Genomic DNA, 20702 nt, shown 5'->3' with positions numbered 1-20702 from the left:
TCATGAACTTCGTACAGGGGCAGTAGTAGAAAGTCACATAATAGCTTCTCTCTGACTCGTCTCTTGGGTTCAAATTTATCTCAGAGTCCAAACTTGGAGGTACATGGCAAATAATTCAAGTAGCAAGAAGTTCATTCTGGGCTTGATTCTGGAGTTTGGGCCTTGGCTTTCCATTCATTAGCTGTATGACCTTGATGTGTTTCTTCATTTGTGCTGAGGAGTAACTGCAGTAATCAATGCAGGGTCTACCCTAGTGCCTGGTATACAGTGCATATGGCATATTTAGTACAGCTTATAGTAACAGCTTTTGGAGTGTTCCTTCCATTCCCCCCTCTCCACAAATGGGGAGGCAGATGTGTGGGAGCTCTTATGAGCAGTTAGTCTTCCCTCACCCCGCCGCCACACTTTTAGCACACTCTTAGCAGAGCCTTCCCTATAGCAGAGCCTGTCAGCCAAGCTGGAAACTTGTTTTGTGTGCAGGGTGCAGGGTACACTAGGGTTTTACTTGACAGGGAGAGAGAGAGAGAGAGAGAGAGAGAGAGAGAGAGAGAGAGAGAGAGAGAGAGAGAGAGAGAGAGAGAGGGAGGGAGAGAGAGAGGAGAGAGAGAGAGAGAGGAGAGAGAGAGAGAAGGAGAGAGAGAGATATCAAGTGAGTCTGCATGCACAGATCTTTGACTTGAGTTCCAGCAGGCAAAGAGCATCTGAAACTCAAAATTATGATAGAGAGGTTTGTGCCTAATGACTGTGCTATTTAAGCTTTGGTTAGAATCTCAGACATCTATGGCCCATATAAAAGTCAGGAACTATGTGTTAGATATTTGTGACTCTTTCTGTAAGGCCAATAAAGAAATTAAAATAGAATCTCTCCTGAAAAATGAAACCCAAGTTCCACTGTGCTCCAGTTGCTTTTTAAGATGATGAGCAATGTATGCACAGGGCTGAGATTTTGCTTTGCCTCATTTTCCTGTCACCCTCCCATCACAGCTGCGGGATATTGAGAGTAAAGAAAGATTCAATGCAGGCTATGATGTAGACTCACGCCAGGGGCAGCTCACTGAGACCTTGAGCTGGCTCCATGGTTTGTCTCCTCCACCTAAGTAAAAGCCCTGCCATGTAAGCCTTGCCATGTAAGCCTTGCCATTGTCATTTCTGTTGTATATTTACCAGAAACATGTACAATCTGCTCCAATTAGTACCTTTTACAAATTGTCAGGGTGGGGTTTTTTTTGTCTACTTTCCCTATACCTTCCTGAGATATAAACTATTAAAATATTTTAAATTTCTGAATCATAGACCTTGGAAGCTCTGATTTTGAACTTACAGAGTAGGTTAGATGCCACAAACACTGCCAGTGCATACAGCCTCGGAACCATGTTCTGCCTCCGTGGCTGTCAGCCTTCCTAATTCTGCGACCCTTAAATACAGTTTCTCATGTTGTGGTAACCCTTCAACCATAAAATTTTCTCATTGCTACTTCATAACTGTAACTTTGCTACTATTATGAATCTGAATATAAGTATCTGTGTTTTCCGATGGTCTTGAACGACCTCTGTGAAAGTAGTTTCGACCCATAGGTTGAGCACCACTGGCCAGGTGGAAGTAGGGAAGGGAGGAGACTGGCCATCTTCAGTCACAGTAGCTTTCAGACAATCAGACATCCACATCATCCTGGAACTTCGTAGCCAGAAGAACCTTGCAGATTTTCCAATCTGACCTTTCCAATGTGCAGTTGAATATTTTGGCACCTGGAGGTGCCATCCTGCTCTCTGCCTGTATGCCAACCGTCCATCACACTTTCTGCTTTCAAGAGAACAGGGCAAATAATGCGTATGCATGGAGATGAGTGTGAGCAGTGGGCAAGGGAAGGTACATGGTGAGTTAGGAGGCAATGGAGTAGGAGTGGAGGAAAGATTCTGAGGAGAGGATACTGAAGACAGACAGGACAGGCTGGTTGGTGGGTGCAGTCCATAGAGAATTGCCTGGCAGAAACCTGTTGTCTCCTTGGTGTGGTCGACCTTGGACCAAGGGCCATGGGGTTGGAGAATCCTCACCCCCTTTGTTGGTTTGGTTTCCCAGGGCCTTATCCAGGGAGTATCTTACCTCACTGCCTGCAACACTAGCATGGAATATGCACTTCCGCTCTCATCGTGACTCCCTAGGCTACTAGCCATAGCCTCTGGTCCATACTTGACGAAGCCACAGTCAGTCTATGCCTTTAGTTAGAAAGCTGAGCTGAGCTGCTCTGAGGTTCATGTCATGGGTGTTGTGTGTTCTGGTCCCCTTATACTCTGTTCACTAGAATTAAAGGAGGCAGGCCATTGTTTTCACTGAACTCCTAAAGATCAAACCTTTAAATTGGAGTCATTTGTGCTAAATGCTGCTGAACTAAAACTAAACTCAAAGGGATTGCAACCCACAGGTTGAAGAACCACTGCTCTAGGGACTGCCACCCCTCCAGACTCTGCCTACAGTGAGGGCCATCATTCTGTACTGGGGAAAGTGGAAGGAGGTAGGCCAAGACCATAATACTTGCTTGCTCAACACTTACTGGAAGAAAGAACCTTTCAGAGACTACTCCTAATGAGCCAGCTGTCTGAGCACAGTGGACAAGCAGGGCCAAGCCAGGCTCTCGGTAGGTGACTTGTCTAGAGATGGAAGCTTCTCTCCTGGGACCTAATTCAGACCTCTCCCAAGGTGACTTCAGCAGGGTCGATGCACTCCAGAGGCACGTTAGTCTGCTTTCTCAGGCATTTAGTAATTGGTGGGATTACTTTTTCAGTTAGGACTGAAGGTAGTAGGCCCCAGGTTAAACCCAGGAACCAATCCTTGTGAAAACTCACTCTAGCTTATCAGAAGCTGGCAAGCTCTCATACCGTAGCACCAGCCCTTCTGGCCATGCTCCACACTAACTGACAGAGCAAGCTGTGTCCACTGATTGAATGAAAAATAAATAATGGTTTTGTGTTAAGAGAACTTTTTACAATATGCCAGGGGGACCTACTAGAGTCTCTTTAATCTTGAACAATGCTCGCTTCTTTCAGAGGCAAATTATGCAGATCGGTACTTAGTGTTCTGAACTCTATCAAGTCTTTGTTGGTAGGGCTGTGCTTGCCAGCAGAACAGAGTTCCTATCGTCCTAGGCCGGGGAGAGCTACAAGTCAGACCCCTGCTGTGATCAGAAATAGTCCACTGCTTTGAGCTGCCCAGCAGTGATGTTGTGGCCTTTCTGAGGAATCCCACCATTTTGCACAGGGCTTTTGTTTTAATTTATCTTGCTTTGGGTAATTTACAAAGCACTCACAAAGGAGCAGATAGCCAAGCTGTTCTGTAGGTGTCACACAAACTGGACCTGCCACCATGATAGCAGATGGCAGCCATGTGCCTCTAAGTTCTTTTTGTGTCCATTCCACCCAGTGCTCTACTATAAAAACTTCCCAAACATTTCCAAAGTACATGTGTAGGTGTGAAACAGTGTCCTTTAAATTTCAGCCTGCGCAAAACAGTTAACTTGGAGGAATCCTTTTATTCCAAGCTAAAAGAAAGTACTAGAAAACCTTAAAAGCCCTTGGGGGGAAATGGCCCTACTTTTGAGTGAGGTCCTGGCATTGCTGCTGCTTTAAGGTTAGTACTGCCATCTAGTGGCCATGGGGAAAGTGTGCCGCTGACTCACCGAGTTAGAAATTTCATATTCACTATACTTCTTGACTAGAAAAACCATCAGTGTGAAGGACTGAATTGGTGAGCTGGGAGTGGTGGCCACACCTTTAGTCCTAGCATTTGGGAGGAAAGACGTGCAGGTCTCTGTGAGTTAGGCCATCCAGAGCATTTTCCAGGCTAACCAGAAGTATTGCTTTTTACCAAATCTTACGTGTTACAGACCTTGCTTGTACAGCTTGTAATCTTTCCCCCAACAGACTTAACAGTGAGATTTTTTTGATGCATCTGGGATAGGAAATAGGAAGAACACGAGGAAGGCAGCTGTGGTAACTAGGAACCATGCCCAGTGTGTGGACTCAGACCTAAGCTTGAGCCTGAGATCTCTATACTGGATTTATGACCAGAGACGTATTAATTTTTCTTTACAAGGTTCATATTCCCAACTGGCTATGGGAACAGTGCTGATCAGTGCATGTAGCAGGGCCCTTAGAATGAGAAAGAGAATATGTTTGAAAGTGGGTGTCGCTGCCCAGTCTTGGGCAGTTTCCACCAGTGTTTGTTAAACAAGTGAACACTCTAATCATAGTTGAGGTTTCTTTTGTGCTTTTTAAGTGTCTCAGAGTACCCCTGTGAACTGCGTTTGTACTACTAGTCAGGACTCTGTGCGAAGTGGAACTAACCTGTGCCACGCGTCTCTAGGCATACCTGGTACCTTGTCTCATGTGCCAGTGCTGAGCATCTTCAGTCCTTCCTGTTCACAGACTTTGAAGAACACTGTGCAGGCCTCCTGGGTGCCTCATGATGAGTCTCAAAAGAGAAGGGAGTGTATTAAAGATAAGTGCTAAGTCAGCATTTCCCAGCATGCCACATGGGAGGTGTGCAGAGGTACTTTTAAATGCAGAGCAAAATCAAAACTGTCCTGAGTTAACAGAAAGCCTATGGAGAAGTGAAAGTTCAGCAGCTCTGTCAGCAGGAGCGCAAAGGCAAGAGTGGGGGTCTGAGTGAGCAGCAGACACAGGACATAAGCAGGCCACTGCTGGCTAGCCATTCTCTTCCTCTCAGAACACTTGTCCCCAAGGACTGTCACCCGAGTTTGACTCTAACTCCCCAATGACATAGGTGTTGTAAGTTTTGGTTTGGTTTCTGGGGATGAGGCTGGAACCAGGGCTTCGAGGATCCTAGATGAGGCTACACCAGCACTCCCACGGTAGGCTTTCTCCTATTAAACTTGAAGACAGCCAGCTCCAAGTACCAGTTTTACAACCCATTGCTTCCTGCTCATCTGTGGGAGCACCCATGAAGAGAGTGGGGATACATGTAGATTTAAATCATTGTCCGAGTTGTCGCTCACTGTGCTGCTTCTAGAAGTTCTGATTATACATAGCTGCAGCTTCAGGATCCATCCCTACAATCCCTGAGAGAAGAGCCTATTGTCTGTGAGACTAGATACAATATACTTAAAAAAAAAGAAAGAAAGAAAAGAAACAACAAACAAAACTGCCCCATGTTGAGCTCATGAGGTGTACTTTCTGGTGCAGTTTGTACTTTCCTTTGGTGCTAGTGTCACAGCACCATAGTTAGAGGAAGAAGCAGCATTGGTAAGAGACCAGAGCCCTTGTGAATTAGCCTGGTAGTGACTGTGAGATCCTAAAATCAAAGTTGTGAGCCAGGTTTGGTGGCTCACACCTGTCATCCTGGCACTCTGAGTATGGAGGGAGAAGGACCACAGGGTCAAGGCCATCCTGAGCTACACAGCAAGACCTTGTTTAGACACACCCCTCCCAGCAAAATTAGAAGCAAAGTTTCTGAGTTTGCAGCTTCAGAACCTCCTTGCAGCTGTGCTCCGCTATGTGGGAAAATTGTGTGTTCACTCAGTGTCTGCCTGTCTGTATAAAGTGTTTGGCTTCTTTTCAATTGTAGATTTCTCACATTGGGAAGCTGAGAGATTTTCTCCTGGAACACAGGAAGGATTATATTAATGCTTATAGGTAAGTGGGTTCTTATTTCCATGACTTTGCTTATACTGGGGAAGGTCAGTATCCTGGTTTGCTTTCTGTTGCTGTGATAACACCATGACCAAATGCAAGTTGGGAAGGAAAGGGTTTATTTCTTCTAATACTTCCATATCAAGGTCTGTGATTGAGGGAAGTCAGGACAGGACTCTCAGCAGGATCCTAGAGGCAGGAACTGATGCATAGGCCACAGAGGAACACAGCCTACTGGATTGCTTTGAATGAATTGTTCGTCCTTCTTTCTTACACACCCCAGACCACCTGCTAGAGGTGACACCACATGAATTTTTAATGAAGAGAATGTTCTACAGCCATGCCTACAGACAGTCTGGTGGAGGCTTCTTCTCAGTTAAGTTTCCCTCCTCCCAGGTGACTCCAGCTTTCATCACATTGATAAATATTCACTAGCGCTTCAACTACGTAATGGGTGGGGGTGGGGTGTGGGGTGGGGGGATGGGGGTATCTGCAGAATGAAGCAGAAAACCATGGCAGCTTTGTGCCAACTCACTGGTCACCACATGGTAGCAACAGGCTCTTCGGTCTGTGCGTTTCTCTGTACCATTCTCTACTAGCAGATGTTACTTGCTGCCTGATGTGGATAGTACCAGAGACACATGTGTCTGTGCCACCCAAACCTGGGGAGGAACGAGGTTTTTAAGGTTCTCCTGAGCTTTTTTTACTCATGTTTGGCCATCCCTGCCTGTGACTCTGGATTTTCAGGTTTGGAGACATCCTTGTGAATCTATTTCCAGCTTTCAGTCTTGAGCCTGTCACTGGGTCATGTTTTTCTTGCCAGTTCTCTTCTGGTGGCAAGCTTCTTTGAAGTTTTCCCAGAAACAAATCCCTCTGGCCTGGCCTTTGTGTCTTATGGCACATCACAAGCGCTTTACTCAGCCCCTCGTGTACGTATGGTCACATTCCTCTTGGTGGTGAAGTTCCATTTCTAGTCAGTAGCCATTTGCTTGCGTCACCATCTGAGCAGATCCACTGTGAGGATCTACTGCATTGGTGTCGGCTCACCTTCTCCTCTTAAACCAAGCCTCCTAGATGCCCTTTGCCATGGTTATCCTGCCTTCCCAGCTTTCCTCTTCTTAGCTGCAGGGCCTGCCCAGATGAGGTACTCCTATTTCCACACATCCCGCTTTCAGCTTCAGCCCTCAGCTTTTATGCCATGTAGTATATGGAGGGCAGAGAAGAGTCCATACATGTTGGGGCTTTAATTGAACTATCTCTTCTGAGAGGCTCTCTATACTCCCCCATCAGACAGAGCTCTCCTGTTAGTGTCTATTTCTTTTCTCCATTGTGTGTATTTTCTTTATAACATGAATGACAGTGTATAATTATTTAATCAGTTAATGTTTTTGTCACTAGTTTGTACACTTTATGTCAAGAGACCTTATCAGCCTCTCATTCATATTTCCATAGTGCTTCAGCTATGTGTTGTACTCAGTCATTATTTCTCAAATAAAACATAAGTGACCCCCCTCAAATCCCCAAGATCCATGGCTAGCCACTGGTTCTCACCCACAGGTGTTTTGGCAACATCATAAGAGATTGTGTTACAACAGTGGGAGGAGTGCTACTGGCATCTGGCAGGTGTGGGACAAAGGCATGCCAAACACCTTGCAGTGCACAGCACAGCCTTCCGAGCCACAGGGGTGGCTGGCATGGGCCCTGGAGGAGCTGCCCCAGCCTGACCTGATCACTGTTGACACACACGAGAATCTGTGAACACCTGCCCAGGGCCTTCTGCAGTTCTAGATGCTTAGAGTGCATCAGGGAATAAGGCAGAAAACTGTCTCTCCCTTATATAGCCTGCATGCTTGAGACTTGCCAAAGAGTTTCCGGTGACCTGTAAAGACAGAGCGAGCCATGGTAGACTCCTCTGAAGCTTGAACTTCCCAGCAAGATCTTATCCTGCCTCCCTTGCCTCATTTTCCCTCCTTTCCATCAGCTGCAGAGAACTTGACAGTCCCACTTGTGCTCTGTGCCCCATCCCCAGGGCTTCTGAAGCCCAGCTCGGTACATGGTTCCCATTGGATCTGACGATCTGACTCTCTTCTTCCCCTCCCCCCCTACTCTCACACTTATCTTGCTTCCTCCCTAAGCCACACTATTTCATTTCATGGCCAAACATCAGGGTCTGCTAACTCAGACTTTGTGTGCCATGCACACTTTCTGCCACATCGATTGTTTGTTGTTTGGCTTATTGCCTTTGAAAAACAGAAAACATTCTTAGCTTCTAGATCACATAGAACTGGGCCTGAGGGCTGGCTTTGGCTGTAGTTCCAGACCACTGGTTCATGCCCATTATCCTTACTATTGTGCTGGAATCCTGCAAGGAGAGCTCCATCGCTCTCTCTGTTCTCCCAGGTTTATTCTCTCAAATTGTGTGTAAATGGAGTAACACAGAGCACACAGCATGCCTACCTTCTAGTACACAACACACTCATTTTTTAAAAAATTTCTTCTCTTTTGTATTCCATTATGCTGAATTATCATAATTTGATTACTCATTTGCATAAGAAATAGATGTTTCCAGGTGCCACTGTGACTGAACGCTTTCTGAAGTCTTTGTGGACATAAATGTTCATATATAGCGAGGAGAAAGATTGATTGGCCCTTCACATGGCAGGTGTGTGTTTAGCCTTAAAACAAACTCCCAAGCCCTGGCCCAGCAGCGCAGTAGATAATGCTTCTGACTGTGGATCGCAACATTCAAAATCAGCTATGAAACAGCTTTGCAAGGTGATTTTACACAGCCCACCACAACAGAGAAGAGCTGCAGATGCTCCATATCCACGCTGATGTCTAGTGTGAGTGGACTTTCATTATAATCATTCTAAGTAGTGTGAAATAGCATCTCATCACACTTTAAATTAGCTCCTAAAATGTCTTACACCTTGGCTTCATCACAGCAGGGTTGTCCCTGGGTGTCCCCAGGGCATTGGATCCCATGTCATAGAGGTGTTCAAGACCCTCATGGAATGGCATGGTGTTTGCATTCTCGCGTGTGCTTACCAGAATTGTCCTAAATGCCCAATGGTGTCTAGCACAGGGTCAGTGATTAAGACACTTTCTGCTGTAGCATATGGGAGGACAGAGAAGAGCCTGTGAGCTCTCAGTGGATGCAGTCATCCTGCTCTGACTTTCCAGTATAGTCTATGGACTCTGCCTGTAAGAATGCACTGCAAGTGCAGAGCACAAACTGTACTTGCACCTCACTGTTCCAGTTTTTGTGTCTTAACCTTAACTTGCACCATAGAACTTTGGGGTTTTCTTGGCTCATTTGTCTTATTTGTCTCTCCTTTGCATTTTAAAGTAACATATTTATTGTGTTAGGTTTTCATCCCTGTGACAGATACCCAACAGAGCAACTTAAACAGAGAGAATTTGTTTCCTGATTCCAAGTTTCAGTTATTGGTCAGTTTGCTTTATTACTGTAGGCCTGGTAAGGCAGAGAGTCATGACAGAGATTGTGGCAGGGCCAAGTTGCTCATCTCTTAGCAGCCCAAAACCCACAGAAATAGCATAGCTGCCCCTTTCAAAGACAAGTCTACTGACGCGCTTCCTCCAGACAGGCACTAGTTGCCAGTAGCTCTTAAAGCTGTTCATGGACTGACGATCCAGTCATGACTCAGTACTAACCAGCTGGAGACCAGGCCTCCAACATAGGCCTTTTGAGGGCCACTTCATAGTCAGATGGGAGTCTTCTTTGGCCCCACACCCTCAACCCTCATTTGTCCATCTGTGAGGTGCACTCCTAAGTACTAATGCATATTTTGTCCCATTTAGTCCTTGAATTCCCTTTACCCATTTTTACTGAGTGTCGGCCATGTGAGGCCCAAGACAGACATTTTGCTCTTTGTTGCACAATCGGGCTGCATTGTACACAGGAGGGGCAAAACACACACACACACACACACACACACACACACACACACACACACACGAGCTCAGAGTTTGGAAGATCCTGGTCTTGTAGGGGAACAACATGTCCTTGAAGAAGTGACACTTGAGCTGGGGTCTGAAGGAAGAGAAGTCACCCTGTGACACAGAGCGGGGAGGGGATTCATGTGTCAAGGGAATATGCCGCCTAGGCTGGGAATCGTGGAGCCTCCTCTCAGAGTGTTGAGCCAGCAGCTGAAGAGGTGTGGTGCTGTCTGGAAAGCCAAGAAAGTATTTGGCCGGAATGTCCAGATTGGCCTCTGGCTTTGAGTCTGGTTGTCAGCGCACAGCAGCGCTGTGGCACAGGCATCTGGCCCTGCCCTGGCTGCAGTATGCTTTCACTGTGAAACTCACCAGATCATCAGAATCTGGCCATATTTACCATGGAAGTGACATCACCACGAGCCTCTTTCTCAGGCTCTGTCTCTGTCTTTATGAAACAACTGTTTGCATGTCAGGTTCTCTACTTTTTAAAAAGTCCTCTATGCAAATGGAAATATTTCATTTCACATTCCTCAACAGAGAAATTTATAATCCAGGTGAATATGAGCAGTCTCCAACACTGTTCCCAAATGTAACAAGCAATTTTATGCTTTTAAATGTATTTCATTTTGGTGTCTCCAAATACCCTGAGACTTCATCCTGATGCCTTAAAGTCTGCTGTTAACTGGCAGGTGAACACTAGATGGCAGTGTAAATTTTATTTCTGAAGGTGTGTCCCAGGTACTAATTCAATAGATTGTTACCCAGAAGCTACAGTGATTTGAGGGAACTACAAGTCACCAGAGCCTCAGCAACTCCCATCTCCTTTCCTTAGTCTCTAACAATTGAGGTTGCAGGTGCAATTTTATAGACCCTTCATGAAATTCTCTTGTCCTGCCAGTAGCACTCATGCAAGCATGCTGACCATTCCCGAGGCCCTCCTGGCTTGCTATATATATATATGTGGAACTCTGTGATAGTGTTGTCAACTGACAAGACCCTGAATCACCTAGGAGATAAGTCTCTGGGTACCTGTGGGGAAGTAGCTAGATTAGCTTAACTGATGAGGGAGGATTCACCTTAGCTGCAGGCAGGAGCCCTCCCTGGGTGGGGATGGTGAAGTAGACAGGTTGAGCACCAGCTTTCATTGCTCTCTGCTTCCTGACTGGATGCAGTGTGACCATCAATTCCAGCTTTTGCTGCCTTCCCCTCCCTTTCACAAGAGTGCCTTGGGCTGTAGGCTGGGATAAAGCTTTTCACTCTTGAGTTGCTTTTGTCACAGCAACAGGAAAAAAAAAAGGCGGGGTGGGGTGGGGTGGAGACAGGCTCCACCCATAAAGTATCACAGTACAAGGAGAGCAAGGACTCTTATATGCCCAGACTAAGCCAGTTTTCCAGAAAAAGCTAAAACTACAAAGAATATTGTGCCAAGGCTTGAGTGTGTTGAATGTAACATGAGAAAATATTAGCTGTTAAGAGGTGCAAGATTTTGAGTGAGGAGAAGATAAGACAAAGGGCTACAATGTCCAGTTCCAAGCTACTTTTGTTATAAAGACCTGAGGTTTCATTCACATGAAAACTTAAAGGTTCCTTGTTAACACTGCCATTGCCTTGGGAAAGCATCCAGCCAGGTAGAAGGCGAGTGCTGTGGAAGGTAGTCTGGCTCAGGCCACCCCTGGCCACCGTAAGAGTCTAGGAAAGCCATCTTATCTCCAGGCTAGGCCCTGCCCACTGCCTGGTTCTATACAGGCTGTTAGCTAAGGTCAGTGGTTAAACGGTTGGAGAATGAGAGAAAAGAAGACAACATTTGCCACAGTTGAAGTGATGTGAAGTTCCAGTTTCAGTGCTGTTGGGAGAATAGTGCTCTTGTAGCAGAGTTTGAACCTGATTGTGATGGAGGAAGGAACATAGCAAGTTTCCAGAGTTCCAAACTGCACAGCTCTGACCGGTGTCTCACCCACCACAGCCCAAGCCTGTCTCTTCCCAGACATGGGCATAAGTGCATCCCTTACCTGCTTTGAGCAGCACATAGAACTATGTCCCTGGGATTTCTTTACTCCTGAGCAGCCCAGCAGTTCATAGGAATCCAGCCTTTCAGCTAGCCCTTACACCCTAGTCCCAGCCTACCCTGGTCTGCTGACTTTGAAAGAGCATGGGCTTTGGGAACAGACACACACTGTCCAATTTGGCTGGGTGTCAGTCACCGTGTACAACTCACATCACGTCTCTGCTTCTTTTCCTCCTGATAAATGTGAACTGTGCTCTCCTGAGGATTAAATGAGGTCTGTGTAAATTCCTGGCACACAGAAGTCCCTTGGTGAGTGATGACTCAGTTAACTCCCGTGACCCAGGATGCCCTGACCATCAAACAAAGCCTGGGTGGGGGTAAGCTAGGCCAATGGGCAGAGCTCAAGACTGTAGGCGAGCTGTTTTGTGGTATTCTGGCCCTAAACTAGACTACTCAGTCAGGTTAGTGCCACTAAGCAGTCTCAGTCCCTGGCTTCCAGCCAGCAGACTCAGGTGCTTTTGCTAGGAAAGAGAGGAATGGAGGGCACCTCTGCTCTTTGTGGGCAGGCCAGCCTGGGATGAGGCTAGGTGCATGCCCAATTCCTTTGGCCGGAGAACCTGTCAGGGAAATTCCTGTTCCTCTCTTGAGAGGCTGAAGAGGGGGAAGCCAGGGTTCACTCTGGGGAAGCTAATACCCACAGGAAAGCCAGAACAAGGGCACAGGTGTCACCACACTGTGCTGTCCCTGAGACGGAGACAAGCATCCCTCATCTGCTCCCACCAAGTTGTAGACTGTTACCAGCCTTTCAGCTTTCCAGCCCTCCCCCTCCCAGTGCAATGCGCTGGCCTTGGCCTGCTCCTAGGAACATTTTATGAGAGTGTAATCACAGAATTGAAAGAGTATGGGTTGAAATATTGCCTTTAGACCATGAGGCTTTGTTAGTTTGACATAATTAGGAAGCTATAATTTTTTCCAGAATGTAGACCTCAGACTTTATTGACCCATTTAATTTTTTTAATAATGACATTTTACTAGAGCAGAACAGCATGCGGCCTAGGCAGACTCTGGCTGGATCTCACAATGACCTTAATTAAAATAATTTCTCCACTCTATACCTCTTCTATGATACCCTGGCAACAAAACAATGCCACTTGGCAACACAACTTTGTTGGTTTCTGTCGTTGCTCCTAAAAGAATGACAGCACTGTCAGTTTTCAGTATCCAAGGTTAAGTGGGTGTGTGTCAAGACTCCCCTCCTCCTTGAACAATCAGCATTCTCAGATTGGCCTTTAGACCTTCACTCTCACTGAGCTGGCCTCCATTAACTGGGAATATGAACTCTATTAAATAGGAAAAATCAGATGCCAGGCAACAAATATAATATGGAGAAGTTTACTATAGGAGCATGGGAGAGCCAGAAAGGGGGAGGGACGCCCAGAGAGAGAGACAGAGACAGAAAGAGGGAGGATGAGGAAGAGAGCTGAAGAGGAAGAGAGCTGAAGAGGAAGAGAAGAAGAGGGCCTAACAAACTGGGAGAGGCAAAACGGAGCTAGGGGTGCTGTGGGGTTTAGGGCCTGAGCAACAGGAAGGAATGGATAACTACCAGCACGGCCTAGGGAAGGCTGCTGGGGAGCGTGTTTGAAGAGAGAGGTCAGGGCCTTGGCTTTAGACCTCTATGCAATGCAGAGTGAGATCTGAGTGGGGCTGCTGAGTAGTTCCATGTTCCAAGTTCAGCGACTTCCTCTCCCACTGAGTGGTGGCACTTCACAGACCCTCCACGGTTCCTTCAGACCTGCTTGTATTCTTCAGGGTCTTAGCCACACAGTGGAGAGAGAGCCTTTGCCCTGGCCAGGCCTTCCGAGCGCGTGCTGGTGCCGGGCAGCCTGTCTTCAAAGCGCTGTGAAGGTCTTCTGCTGAGGTCGCTTGCCTCAGGTCCCAGTGCTTCCTCTGCTCCTTTGTGCTCTTTGTTCTTGAGCACACGGGCCCAGATCTCAGCATCTTGTAAGCTTTGCCTGCAGCAGCTGTTCTGTCCCAGGTACTGCTACATCCCTGGTTCTTCCTTTTTGAACCTCCTGCCATCACCTAAACATACCATTCTCCTACCACCTTATGTCTGCCTTGTTGAAATGGGAGGTTTTCTGTGTAGCCCAGGCTAGCCTTGAGCTCCAGGTCCTCCTGCCTCCCCCTCCCCAGTCCTGGGTTCCAGCAAGTGATCCACCACACCCAGCAGCTTCTTTCTGAAACTTAAGTTCTACAAAATTTTCCATGCCCCAACCAACCCTTTATAGGTGCTAGGAAACAGACTAGAGAGGCTGCGCATATATCTGGATCAGTGGCAACCACTTGCCTGTTATGCATGAGGCCCTGGGCTCAGTCCCAGCATTGAAAGGGAGAAGAGTTGGTAACAGACAAGCAACAAATGAGGCAAACAAATGAAGGTGGAGATGAATAAGGCAAGATTCTTATCTCAAGGTCAGTAGCCCTGGGCCTGACCTTCCCTCACCTTTCCGAATGACATGTTGTCACCTCATTTCTCCTTTATTGCATCCAGTCTTTCTGTTGGCTACAGAGTTCCTATGTCCCAGCCAGTTTGAAGTCCTCTCCTGCGTATATTGTTCCTCTTGCCTCTCTCAGTCACACCTGCCTTTCAGGAATCAACTCTAACTCTGCTGCCTCACTGGCCATGGTGGCACACACCTGTAATCCGAGGGCTTAGGGGGTGGGGCTGGGAGATTCAGAATTCCAAGGCCATCCTCAGCTACCTAGTGAGACGGAGGCAGGGGTGACCTCCATGAGACCTGATTCCAAAAGACAAAACAAAGAAGCATTCTAGGGCTCGAGAAGTCTGCGACTCTAGAGCAGGCTGCCATGGTCGAGCCCCAGCCCTGCTAATAGCTGGCTGTGTAGCCTCTCTGTGCCTCAGTCGCTTCGCTTGTAAAGTGGGAATATAATAGTGCCTACCTGGACATTTTGAGAATTAAGTAGGTAAATATATGTAGCCCCCTAGATTAGAACAGTGGTCAGTGTCAGTGTGTGGAAAGCCTGTGCTGTGTACTGTAACACATCTATATGCACAAGCCTGTCGTCACCTATTTGATAGTTTATTGAAAGCAAAGTCTGTATTCAGCTCCTGTGTGTATCCCAGGCATTAACAATTTAATTTCATAATGTGTATTGACAATGCATATTACATGCACAGTATATACTATAAAGTTACTGGCAATGTGACATACCCTGTAAAAGCAAGGTTATGGTCTTTAACTTACCACACCCTTCAGCACCTGGCATAGTAAAGTGCTTGCTTGCTGTTTTCTGCCTATTCTTCACCCTCAGCTCATAGCTGCTTCTATATAAAATTATACTCAGGAGAATATCAGTGATGTTTTGACCCTGAACTTTTCATTTCTTAATGTCCCAATCAACCGAATCAGAAGGAGAAACATATTCCTTTAAATTTCTGAGCCAGTAAATAAACTTGTATTTTCACTTTCCCCCACCTTTTTCCTGGAGTAAATTGACAATTCAAATTCATACCTCACATAGTCTGCTCTAACTGAATCTACTACTTAGATATAGTGAGATCTATAACACAATTATTTTTCTACATAATCAAGGAAATAAAACTCAAAGATGTTTCTATATGCACATCCCATGAGAATAGTTTGGAATTATTTTCAAGATATGTAACCTTTTCAGAACAGTAATGATTTGGTTACTGTAGCTTCACTTGTGGCCTTGGTAGCTTTAGCGTGCTCTGCTTCAGGTGCACACTGTGTGTGTGTATCTCATGCTCTTAAAACATGGTGGAGCAGCAGCGTGGGGAGCTGTTTGTAAGTGTTTCCACTCCCCACATGTAAGGCCCTAACTTTGGCCTGGCATCTTTGGCTCAGTACCATCAGCTCCTTCCCTCTAGCCTGTGCCTTTTGTGCTGGATGTGATGTCTGTCCATGCACCCGACCTGCGTCCTAGGTTCTTCCTTTGCCTCCATACCCAGGAGTCTGTATTGCCTGTCAGAGCCTCTCACATCTATCACCTTCCCACCCCATGGACACTGTCTGTACCTGGCCTTTCTAATTCTCTTGGACAATGGCAGTGGTCCTTCAGCTGTGACTGAACACCTGAGGTCAGGATTCTTCCATCTCAAGGCAGCCAGCTATGGAGAAACCACACAAAGTACAAATGGCTCTGTTTACACCAACACTGGGAGAGAAGGGTGGAGTGTCTGTGTTTGAATTTTAAATAAGCGCTCACTGTAACACTGTCTTAGGAATGGCAGCCATGTGCAAGCCACGTCAGTGCAGAGGTACACTGAGAACATGCCATGTGCTGCCCCTCACTGGGGCCAGTGCCTGGTTTACATAGGACCAGCCTTCCTGCTCCTTTCCCTACTTCACTCACATGTGCCCAGGTGTGGAGTAGATGTTATATGTTCACTCAAACCATCACCCACAGGGTGGAGAATTGTATCTGGCCTTTGTCTCCATCCTCTGTCAGGGCATGCCTTCTGCTCTGCCTGCCCTGCCCAGCGCCACATTCCACTTTGAGCCCCACTGTCCACTTCTAGAACAGCACCTCTCAGTGCAGTTCTTTGCACTCTCTGCTTCCTTATGGTGAGTGCCTTTCATGGAGATCAGAAATGAGCCTTAGTTCTGAACCTCAGCCTCGTACTTACCCTAAGAGGGAGGGCTCATGCACATGGGAGTGAATGACTTGTGAGCATTGAAGAAAGGGATCAGATCCATATAAAGCACTGAGGACAGGCCTGGCGTGTGCTCAGTGTCTGGCCAGTGTTAGTCAGGCACTCTGTGCTGCATGTTTTTACTAGGGAAACAGACACAGGCAGACAGTCACCTCTCCCACAGACCCTTTGGTATTTCTGGGAACAATAAATGCAATGGAAAAAAGCAAAGCATGGTCAAAAGCACATAACAGCACAGCAGAAGTGAGGGTCAGAGGTGGTCCTGGCTCTGTCCCAAAGAAGAGAAGCAGAGAGCAGCTTCAGAGTGCAGACACACTCATCTCCTGATCAGCACAGCATGACAGAGTAATGTTGGGGAGTGCTATGGGAGACCAGAGTGGATGACGCGGCATGCAGTCAGAGCCTCTGTTCCTAGCAAAGCTGTGCAGCACAGCCTACTAGACTGGCCTGCTCTGTGGAAGCTATGTAGAAGACTGTACCTCAGCCTTCTGCTCCACTCTCTAAGTCGTTCTCTCATTGGTTGGTCTGTCCCCACCCCAAGTCTTAGCTTCAGTGTCACTGGGTCAGAGAAACCTTTCTTCTAGACACTCTCCCCAGACTGCATTATATTCTCACTGATGCCACCCTCACATTTTCTTCTTCTTTTTCAGCCATAATATGTCTGAATATGGGAGGATGACGGACACAGAGCGAGACCAGATAGACCAGGATGCTCAGATATTCATGAGGACCTGTTCAGAGGCAATTCAGCAACTCAGAACAGAAGGTGAAGTGCTCTTGAAGACGCCAACCAGTCAGACAACTCAGGGTGCTGCCACTTAGCATTCCCTCTCACTTTCTGAAAGACATTTAGGACATAAAACTTTGAAATCCTCCTTCCTGGTCAGTCTTCCAAGCTGTTCTAAGCCCTGAAAAGACTGTCACTCGGGTTAGATAAATGGAAAGCAGGAAGGGGAAAGGCCTCTCTAAACAGAATCCATAACCTACCAGAGGCCAGCGTCAGAGGGAACAAATTGTGTGTGTGCAGGCGTTTACACCTTTGTGAAGACATGCCTGTGTGACTATGTCCTGGGTGGCAGGATGGATGCAGGTGGCTAAGGAGAGAATAGTATTCTCTAAGATCTGCCTGTCCTATCAAAGTCAGCTCCCATGTGAGACATCATGGTAGAGAGGAGGCTCTGCAGCCATGACTACAAAGCTTTGTGCCTCAGCTCTGCCACATGCTAGCTCCGCAGACTGGGACAAGTAATTTCATCTCCCCGGACCCAACTTCTTCGTTCAAACAGCACAGACAATAATTAGGCATATCTGTTAGGTTCACTTAAATTCTTACGGCATGCTCAGAACTGTGCCTGGCACTAGGGGCCTAATGTTATCTCCCCTTTGTCGGGTTTCATCCATGTTGAGGAGCTAGGATAACTTCCCAGTTGTGTCTTCCTTGGTTCTTAAGCACATACATTAATACTACAGAGATCAAAGTTGCCAGGTGCTCTTGGGCTAATGGCAGAGACTTCTGGTGGAGAAGCTTCTGAGAAAACACTGGCCACTGGGAAAGCCAGAAAGCTTGCCAGAAAAATATGCTGCACACAACATTTAAAACCTCTGTGTGCAGCATTGCAAAGTACCCAAATCATGATGTGAGTTCCAGGTTCTATAGCTCTCTAGTAAAAACACAATCTGTGCCCCAAACCCTTAAAGGCATTAGGCATTTATGTGATCTTGGGCTGCTCGTTGCCTCTGAACCTCAGCTGACTCATCTGAGGTAGCACTGTCAAGCCCAGCACACTGGGCACGCAGCCTCTCCACCAGCAGCAGCATCTTACCATAGGAGCTGGCCTAGGCTTCTGTGTGGCATCTTGTCCTTGTGGCTCATTAATGTGAAAGGCTCTTGGAGAGCAGCATAGTATGGATAGTGCCACTCAGTCTGGAAGGGGAGACGGCAGTTGCTGTAAGCTGAAAAGAACTCTGGCAGAGGGTGTCTGTGGCCCAGCATGTGTGATTTAAGCATGTCATTTGAAGGTGAGCCTGGATGCTGCTAATACAGCCAGGTCAGCATTCCGGAAGGAGCTGATCAACTCAGCTTCCCCAGTGCTGTAATAAGCTATAAATTATCCCACTGCAGTTTCTATGGGTTTAATCTCTCACCTGGTGAACTCTAATAAATCTTACTCTTAAAAATGTAGTCTCACTTGACACGAGGCTATTTTATAGCTGTGCTTTTGAACATGCTCTCAATGTGCTCCGAGGAAGCTGACTGTTTTGTAGGGTCCTTGAGCACAGACCTGAGTGCTGTCCTTTTCTCTTACAGCCCACAAGGAGACACATTCCCAGCAAGTGAAGGAGCACAGGACTGCGGTTTTGGATTTCGTTGAAGATTACTTAAAAAGTATTTCATTTTTTTCTAAAGGTCGAATTTGGTATTTTGTAAGAGATGCAATTTAGAGTAGAGCTTTGCTAGTTGAAGACCATAGTGTTGCATTAGTTTTAATGGTACCCTTGCATGAGAAGCCACTTTAAATGATCTCTGTTCTGGTATTTTCTGTTTCAACAGGGGTGTGTAAGCTTTACTCTGAACAGAGAGCCATCCGAGTTAAGCGTGTGGTGGATAAAAAGAGACTGTGAGTATTGCTGCCTTTGCTCTTCCTGCCTCGGGTAGAACAGGGGCAATAGGGATGGCAGCCGGAGCTGCTGAAGCTCAGACTCTGGGCTGCTGGGCCAAATGCTGTCATAGGAGCTGAGGACACACTGTGTGTCAGGTGGTACTGTTCACTCTGTTCGCCCACGGCAGCCCAGGAGGCAGAATTTCTCTTTGATTTCCTGATGACACCGAGGATCAGCAGGTTTTAAACTCACGTGACCCTCACAGTGTCCTATTGATATTGAGCACTTGCCTAATTTCCTTTTCTTTTTTGTTGGGAATAGTAGGGAGACAATCTGGCGGTGACGTTCATGCTGACTTCAAACTGGCCTTGAACCCGTTATTTTTGTGCTTCAGCATTCAGAGTGCAGGAGTTAGAGGTGTATGCCACCTACCCAGATTCCCACCGTTTCTTAATAATCCTATAAGGTGGGACACTTGGAGCTATTTGACCTTGTCAAATGACCCCATACCTCCATCTCTAAAAAAAGTTTTTCTGGAAAAGGATTTTCACAGTGACTAGTGCTCCCTGTGTTGCTCACAGCATGACAGGATGTATTCAAGATGCCACGTGCACTGAACGCATCTCTCCCTCCACTCCAGCACCCATTTTGGCATGGTGGCTGCCAGTTTGCCCAGGGATGAGCCAGGGGAACAGGTCTGGTTCTGGTGATGTATGATTAGCTGTCAGTATGGTGAGGTGACCAGTTGCTAGTTCTCACAGCCCCTAGGAAGGAGAGGCAGATGTGTCTACTGTGCTGTTGCAGGTGGAGACAAGAAAAGGCCACAGCAAATGTGGCCTCAGTCTTGCTTCTAGGCAGAAGTTGCCTCTATAGTCCACACTAATGTCGGTCAGATGGGAAATGTACAGCATCATCCCTGCCAAATAGCTGCCCTGTGATGACTAGTAGAAGACCTTGGGGGACTGTGACCCTTCATAGTGCAGCCTAGGCCTGTGCTCTTAGGCTTCTTGAGACAGTCTCTGTACTTCTCAGGCAGGCCTTGAACTCTGGTCTTACCACCTCAGCCTCCCAGATGGTGGGATTATGGAGAGTTGCAGGCATTTGCCACCACCATGACTTCTTTCTAGTTCTTTCCTCATCTTTAGACACAAGACAGCTGCTTAAAACGTACATGTAATTTTATATGTAATTTTATGCCTCCCTTATGCTCAGGTCTCACAAAGGCCAAATATGGTCTATAGTGCCTGTATCATAGCTTTTGTTTCTGAATCAGTCCCCAGTACATCCCCTCTGTGTGACTTTCTTCTAAAAGAGCTTTGCTTTTCTCATGCCCAATCCTGACCGAACCTTTCACGTAGCCTGATCTGTCATTCTGGTGAACAAAATCATATTCATCCTTCCAGATCAACTTAAGTGTCACCTGTCCTATGAAGTATTCCAGCTGCCACCACCAGCATTGTTTTGTCTCCCTCCTTAGGAGGTTCCCCGTGTGTTATTTACAGTCAGATGCATATCTCCCCCCCCCCGTCCCTCCCTCCCCCCCTCTCTCTCTTTCTCTTTCTCTCTCTCTCTCTCTCTCTCTCTCTCTCTCTCTCTCTCTCTCTCTCTTTCTCTCTCTCTGTCTCTCACACACACACACACACACACACACACCACAGCCATGATTGTCATGGAAGGTTGGTAGGTTATTTCTGTCTACTGTTCTGTTTGGGTTACTGGTGGCTGTCATTAAGTTAACTTGAGGAGCCCAGCTGCTTGTGTTCTGTGGCATTATTGTCATATCTCGTTTGTCTGG

General features: G+C 46.8%; 1 protein-coding gene across 2 annotated transcripts in view; it reads left to right on the top strand.

Annotated features, from left to right (window-relative positions):
* The window catches only part of STX18 (syntaxin 18), a 91738-nt gene that overhangs the window by 44035 nt on the left and 27001 nt on the right, over positions 1-20702 (top strand). The window contains exons 2-5 of one of the 2 annotated variants that reach the window (XM_084797775.1): positions 5578-5645; positions 16957-17072; positions 18615-18692; positions 18858-18924. In XM_084797775.1, coding sequence (XP_084653901.1) covers positions 5578-5645; positions 16957-17072; positions 18615-18692; positions 18858-18924 — 329 coding nt within the window. The remainder of the gene's footprint in view (positions 1-5577; positions 5646-16956; positions 17073-18614; positions 18693-18857; positions 18925-20702) is intronic. The other variant, XM_084797776.1, reaches the window with a different exon arrangement.

The sequence above is a fragment of the Acomys minous genome (genome assembly GCF_964271855.1).
Source record: "Acomys minous genome assembly, chromosome: 10".
In the NCBI taxonomy this organism is placed as follows: Eukaryota; Metazoa; Chordata; class Mammalia; order Rodentia; family Muridae; genus Acomys; species Acomys minous.
The sequence above is the reverse complement of the archived record's forward strand: the minus strand, read 5'-3'. Positions and strand labels throughout refer to the sequence as shown.